At 39.3% G+C, this 7,935-nt stretch overlaps 2 protein-coding genes across 2 annotated transcripts; both read left to right on the plus strand.

Moving 5' to 3' along the window:
• Positions 1 to 771: 771 nt before the first annotated feature.
• On the plus strand, positions 772 to 2,448 carry LOC145992447 (uncharacterized). The gene has a single exon (XM_083128831.1). It carries the CDS (start codon positions 772 to 774, stop codon positions 2,446 to 2,448), a length of 1,677 nt encoding a protein of 558 aa, XP_082984957.1.
• Positions 2,449 to 2,573: 125 nt separating this feature from the next.
• On the plus strand, positions 2,574 to 5,984 carry LOC145992448 (uncharacterized). The gene has a single exon (XM_083128833.1). The coding sequence runs from the start codon at positions 2,574 to 2,576 to the stop codon at positions 5,982 to 5,984; it is 3,411 nt and encodes a 1,136-aa protein (XP_082984959.1).
• The last annotated feature ends 1,951 nt before the right edge of the window (positions 5,985 to 7,935 follow it).

Raw genomic sequence — 7,935 nt, forward strand, 5'->3', positions numbered from 1 at the left:
GCTTTGGAGACTGTGCAGGGCGTGGTACATATCGGGAAATACCCGCACTGTACGAGAGAACAGCGAGAGACATTGCTACGCGGTGCTCAACTCCATTCCAATGTAGTCCAGTGTTAGTGTACATTAAATAGTGTATATAATCAGTCCAGTGTTTAAATAAGAAACGCAACATTTTATGGTCATCTCCGGGCAGGATTAGTTTACGAAGTGAACAATCTCTGTGAGATATGACGTGTTACGCATCAGAACAAACGTCTCAACTCGCCCGCCATGGAAAGAACGAGTGTTTTCGCGTGGTGTCGAAGTGACTTTGTATGCAGTGTTCCAGTTACAGAAGTGTACTGACATTCGTACTTACATCAATATATGGTTGCATGTTATGTGCTCAATCGTAGAACTTTCTGTGTCACAGTACTTGTTACGTATTACGTGTAATTTTCAATCACAACCGTTACGCGTGTGGTTTGAACAGACATTCCGTATCGTTATCGTGCGTACGTCGAATGTTTTGTTACAAGACTGACTTATACACGGTAGTATTCAATGGCCAATAACTTATCTGTTACGATAACTCAACACGGGACTGAGTATCATAAATTTGGACAGTTTCGAGCATCCACTACAGTATCCTGCTGTCGGCTGAAGTGACGTCATCGCCAACACCCAGGGAAGCTTCAGATCAAGGTCAGTAGTTAGCTAGGCTCGCACCATATTTTGTTTACTCTTTCCTCAAGTACTATTTCCTACATATCTTGCCCTCTTTCCTTCGCGATGGATGAAGAAGAGAAAAGAGTGTTGATACGTAGGAGAGCTGGATTTAGGGGCCAGTTAACACGAACACAAGCATTTGTCAATGCCTTTGAAGATACGGGGGAAGTTCAAGAAGTAAGGGTCCGTTTACAGAATTTAACACCTTTGTGGGAAAAATACGATGAAGTTCAAACACGTTTAGAAGTAGAAGATATAAACGAGAATCACGAACCTCACAGGGAGGATTTTGAAGAAGTTTACTACAAGGTACGGGGTAAAATGGAATCCATTATAGAGAAACATAAACAAGCACAAGCTGCACCTACAGATGGATCGAATGTTGTAAACAATGCTTCATCATTAGGCACCAAGCACATCAAATTACCCACGGTATCTTTACCCACGTTTCACGGTACTTATCAGGATTGGTTAGCATATTCAGATGCATTTCAGGCTATGGTTCACACAAATGACAATATTCCTAAAATACAGAAATTCCACTACTTACGTTCATCATTAGAATCTGAAGCAAGAACACTTATCGATACTTTGCCCATGACTGATTCAAATTACGATATTGCATGGCAATTGTTGAAAGATAGGTATGAGAATAAACGACTGATAGCAGCAAGTCATGTCAATAACATCTTGCATGTGAACGCAATTAACAAGGAAAATGCCACAGAATTACGTCAGTTCATCAATGACGTCACCAGTAACTTAAATGCTCTTCGAGCTCTTGAATTACAAACACCGTTAGAAGATGTTATTTTGATACATAATTTTTTGGCTCAACTTGATTCTCACACAAGAAGGGAATGGGAATTAAGCCATACCGATCAGTCGTTCCCTACACTAAAGGAACTGTTCACCTTTCTAGAACAAAAATGTCAAGCTTTGGAATCAATGAAGTCTGTTCACATAAACAAAAATGTCAATGAAAACAAGGTTAGCCCTAAACAGAAACACATCCGTCAGTCAAATTCTTACCTGACAACTACAAATACACAATGCTATTTCTGTAAATTAGCACATTCCTTATATTCATGTAAGTCTTTTGCAGGCGCAAGTCTGAAGCAGAAACAAGAGTGTGTGCGCAACAACAAACTTTGTTATAATTGTCTCAGATCGAATCATAATTTTAGGAACTGTACTTCAGGTAATTGTAGACGCTGTGGATTGAAACACAATTCACTGTTACATCCAGACGAAGGCGGTAAACGAGGAGGTCCTCTAAGGCAAGACCAGCCAAGGAATGACTCACCAGACACGAGGAACGAAGCTGCAAGGACAACTTCAGTACAATCTACATACTGCACATTTAAGAGTAAACCAAGATCACACGTTCTGCTATCAACAGCTTTAGTAGAAGTCGTCGATTCTAGGGGACAGCCACATACATGTAGAGCTCTCCTGGACAGTTGGTCTCAGTCAAATTTCATCAAGGAAGATCTTGTTCAGAGACTACAGTTGCGAAAGCAGAAAAATCATATTCCAATCAGAGGAATCAATAATGTTTCATCGGAAGCCAAGCACAGTGTAGACATTCAGCTGCGCTCAAGAGTGTCAGACTTCCAGACTTCACTTACTTGTCTGATACTCCCACGCATCACAGGGAACGTACCTTCTCAAGTTATTCATCATGAACATTGGAACCTACCAACCGACATTGACTTAGCAGATCCAGATTTCTACTAACCAGAAGGGATCTACTAATTGGATCGGAACTTTACTTGCACTTACTTCTTCCTGAAAGACAAACGAGAGATGAAAACTATCCAGTTCTTCAAAATACTGAATTAGGTTGGATTTTAGCTGGTCGGATGGAACAGCCTGTTCAACCTAGTACACCCACAGTAGCATGTTTTGTACGCATGGAAGACAATATGGATTCTCAATTACGGCGTTTTTTCGAGTTGGAGGAAATGTTCTCGAAACTAAAAACAGCTGAAGAAGTAGCTTGTGAAAACCACTTCAATCAACACACCACCAGAGATGAAACAGGGCGTTTCAATGAAACAGGGCGTTTCATTGTTCGTCTCCCATTTCGATCAGATCATACAGAGCTAGGACATTCATACAACCAGGCATTATTCAGATTACATCAGTTAAAGAAGAGGTTTCAACAACAACCAGAGTTGAAAGAGGAGTATGGCAGAATACTCGTGGAGTATGAAATGTTGGGACACATGAAGCCAGTACAACCAGATCCAAATGAAGCTGATGACTTGTCATACTATTTACCACATCATCCAGTATTCAAACCTAGCAGCAGCAGCACCAAGACTAGAATTGTTTTTGATGCATCAGCAAAAACAACAAATGGAGTCTCATTAAACGATATACTGATGGTCGGTCCAACCACACATGACGATCTTCAGTCTATAGCTCTTCGCTTCAGAACGCACAAGGTTGTATTTACGGCAGACGCCGAGAAGATGTTCAGACAAATTCTGATTCATCCAGATGACACTAAGTTTCAACGCATACTTTGGAGAAAATCTACAGATATGCCAGTACAAACGTTCGAGCTCACAAGAGTCACATTTGGTTTGACATCATCACCGTTTTTGGCGACCAAAACATTGCAGCAGTTAGCTGAAGAGGAAGCAACCAAGTTTCCGAATGCATCCAAAGTTTTACAACGAGATGTTTACGTTGATGACCTTCTCACTGGAGCCAACAGTATTGAAGAAGCTAGACAATTGCAAGGAGAACTAATCGATTTACTGAATTCAGCAGGATTCACTTTGAAGAAATGGTGTTCTGATCATCCAGAACTTCTTGAAGCAGTACCAGCTACTCATAGAGAAATGCAACTACCATTTCAGTTTGACAAGGGAGCGAGCGTTACGGCTTTAGGCCTCCCGTGGGATCCAGTCACCGATAAATTGCAAGCAAATAACAAGGAGATAGTGTCATGTTATGAAGACAACATCACTAAACGACAAGTAGCTTCTATTGTCGCATCAATCTTTGATCCTTTGGGACTAGTGAGTCCAATAGTAATTTCTTACAAGATATTTCTACAACAATTATGGTTCCATAACATGGAATGGGACGATAAGTTACCAGATAAACTCAACATGGAGTGGAAACGTTTGTTTCAACAGTTACCAAACATTAATCAGATACAAGTTAACAGGTTTGTGCTAGTTCAAGGAAAAGTGGTTGACATTCAACTCCACGGATTTTCAGATGCATCGCAAGTTGCATATGGCTGTTGTTTGTATCTTAGATCAACAAATGAAAATGGTGAAACCACTGTACATTTACTTTGTTCACGTTCGCGTGTGGCACCTATAAGAAGGATCACTCTTCCTCGTCTTGAATTGTGCGCTGCTTTGTTGCTGGCGAAACTAACACACAAGGTGTTACAACTACTACAATTGGAAGTCCGTAGAATCAATCTGTGGACCGATTCGAAGATCGTACTGGCGTGGCTAGCATCACCTGCAAGACGATGGAAAACCTTTGTAGCGAATAGAGTTTCACAAATCCAAGAATGTTCTAACCCTCAGTACTGGAAACATGTAGTGTCAGCACAGAACCCCGCAGATTTAATCAGCAGAGGGACAAATGTAGACTCACTACACACCTCTCAAATCTGGTTTAATGGCCCTGATTGGCTATCACTTCCAGCAACAGCATGGCCTTCGAGTCCAACATCATCAAGGGATGATGACTTCGAACTCGACGAACTTGAAGAACAAAGAACAACTACAGTAAGTCTAGTCACAAATGCACCAACAATAGAATTTATCAGCAGATTTTCGTCGTTATTGAAACTTCAAAGAGTGATTGCATATTGTTTGAGATTTCTACACAATGCGAGGAACAAACAAGAGAAACACACAGGATCATTGTCAGCAAGTGACTTAAGATCAGCATTGCATACTTGCATTAGAAGCGTGCAACACGAAGTTTATAGCAAGGAAATACGAGAATTGTCTTCTAACAGTCAGGTGTCAAAGGATAGTCAACTTTCAGACTTGCATCCTTTCCTCGATGACAAGCAAGTACTCAGAGTTGGAGGAAGACTTAGACACTCGCAGCTACCATATGATAGCAAACATCAAATCATATTGCCACCGAAACATCATTTAACTGAATTGATCATTCTTTCAGAACACCACAGGCTATTACATGCAGGACCACAACTCCTTATATCTTCATTACGACAGGAGTACTGGATACCAAGAGCCAGACAAGTGGTCAGAACTATTCTGCATAAGTGCCTCATTTGTTTCAAATTAAGAGCATCTATTTCCAACCAACTCATGGGACAATTACCACCATCCAGAATACAGTCCACTAGACCATTTCTAAACACTGGAGACGCTGGACCAATTATCATCAAGCCGTCGATCACTAGAAGCAAATCAAGGTTGAAAGCATATGTAGCAGTATTTGTATGCTTTGCCACAAGGGCCATACACCTAGAATTGGTCGGAGATCTCAGCACCAAGTCATTCATTGCTGCTTTGCGAAGATTTACGGCACGCAGAGGAAAATGTTTGAACTTGTACAGCGACAATGGAAAAAATTTCGTCGGTGCCAATCGTGAATTACAAGACTTGAAGAATTTATTCGAATCATCAGACTTCAGCAAGTCTTTAGAAGACCATGCAGCTCAGGAAGGATTCAAATGGCATTTTCTACCACCTAATAGCCCAAATATGGCTGGACTCTGTGAAGCAGGAGTGAAGTCCATGAAGCATCACCTGAGAAGAATCGTAGGGAACTCTGCTCTCACTTTCGAAGAACTTGAAACACTCTTAGTTCAAATCGAAGCCTGTCTTAACTCCAGGCCCCTCACAGTATTGTCACATGACCCTACAGATCCCAGTTTTATAACCCCTGGCCATTTCCTTATTGGTGCACCCCTAACTAGTTTTCCTGAGCCTAGTCTAACTAACATCAAAGAATCCAGTTTATCCAGATGGCAGAAATTGCAGCAGATGTACCAACAACTATGGGACCGTTGGTCAAAGGACTACTTGCATTCCCTGCAGCAGAGGACCAAGTGGAACACCCAAAGGAAGAATTTGGAACCAGGAACAGTGGTTTTAGTGAAGGAAGATCACCTACCTCCACTTACATGGAAACTTGCTGTAGTTGAACAAGTGCATCCTGGTGCGGATGGACTAGTGCGTGTTGCAACTGTTCGCACGTCATTTTCAACCTATAAACGTCCAGTTAACAAACTAGTGCCTCTTCCAATAGATCATTAGTTGTACTTTTGTTGATCGACTCGATCAAGAGGGGGGACTATGTTTGGGATAGATTAGTGTATGTATTATTATTTGTGTTATCAATGTGTGAACATTTGTATATTTTAAGTATTCATTATACTTGTCGCCACTAGGTGGCAGGACAGTGCAGACTCTGCTTTGGAGACTGTGCAGGGCGTGGTACATATCGGGAAATACCCGCACTGTACGAGAGAACAGCGAGAGACATTGCTACGCGGTGCTCAACTCCATTCCAATGTAGTCCAGTGTTAGTGTACATTAAATAGTGTATATAATCAGTCCAGTGTTTAAATAAGAAACGCAACATATATATATATATATATATATATATATATATATATATATAAATATATATAGATAGATACATACATACAGTGGCGCAACCACAGCCGAGTAGGGGGGCACTGCCTCCTCCAACCTTGGACGGAAATGAGTTCTAGGGTCAAGCGGGGTGGGGCAAACATTGACGGCCAAGTGTACCTGCAGGTGGCAATTAACGCCCTCAACTTCAAATTTTATGCAAATAAAAATACTTTTCGCGAAATTTTCTTTCTCGCATAGCTTGTAGTTCCTCCTACTTTTCATAGTCTTATCAAGTTCGAAACCGTAGTTAGGGGGCGGCAGGAGTCGGCCCTGGACGCCGAACGATCAAAATGAAAGTAAGTTGTTAAATTCATTGATTTATTTGTGGTTTAAAGTCCACTTTATGCACAGAAAGGCTAATCGGGACTGGATCTACAGTTTAAAGTTGGAACCGAACTGTGCCATGTGCCTCCACCGGGTATCGAACCCGGGACCCCTTGATCAGAAGGCGACGATGTTACCACTACACCATCCGAGAGAATGCATTGGCGTCCGTGAAATTATTTGCACCTTATTAAATCAATATTAATTACAGCGTGCAAAAAAATTGGATCCAAAAATTTTCTTGCTCGCTTCGCTCGCAATATATCTTTCTTCTCTGTAATGCATTGGAAATGTCCAGACAGAGATATAAGACTGGTGTTAATTGATTTTCTTTTAAATGCATGGATAATTATTTTCAGAAAAGGCAGCGTGCACATTTGAGAGACAATTTATGTAATTTTTGCTCTTGCTTTATTGTGAGATGGTTGAATTGGTTGTGTAATGTATTTAAATAATATATGTTGTATATAATATGTATTAGAGAAACTTTGAATACTTACACAATTTAGTATATTTAGTGCTGCATATGTGTGAAACATATATCAATTAAAGTTATACGTGTTAACGTAAAAAATAATTATATTTGGAATGAATTTAGACTATCAAGCATTTTCTGTCTTTCAAAAATAGTTTGTGTGCTTGTTTTCCATTATTAATGTGAAATTGAACTAATACTACTACTAGGCCTACTACTACTACTACTACTAATAATAATAATAATAATAATAATAATAATAATAATAATAATAATGTTGGTCCTGGATTCGAATTTCGGTTTGGGCATGGATGGTTGTGAGTGTCCATTCATCAATTTCATTATATCTTCACTCCTACCCATCTTCGCAAATTAGACAAAAGTGGCACAATACAAAGTAAAATAAAGCAAATCAATAATAACAATAATAATAATAATAATAGTCATATATAACATTATTATCATTGTTAGCATTATTATTATTATTATTATTATTATTATTATTATTATTATTATTATTATTATTATTGGTATGTTTATCCTCGTACTTGCCCCCTCCAGACAAAAATTCGTGGTTGCGCCTCTGTATATGTATATATATATATATTTATATATATATATATATATATATATATATATATATATATAAATGGGAAGTAGCTAGTTAACTTATGGATTCTTCCAGTTAAAGTTCTCTTTACAACTGCAATTTCTGGAATGTGTTATGTAGGAATTTCATTTGTATTGCAATAAAATTTTAAAAGTCTT

Source organism: Lepisma saccharinum, chromosome 9 (assembly GCF_977018435.1).
Source record: "Lepisma saccharinum chromosome 9, izLepSacc3.1, whole genome shotgun sequence".
Taxonomy (NCBI): domain Eukaryota; kingdom Metazoa; phylum Arthropoda; class Insecta; order Zygentoma; family Lepismatidae; genus Lepisma; species Lepisma saccharinum.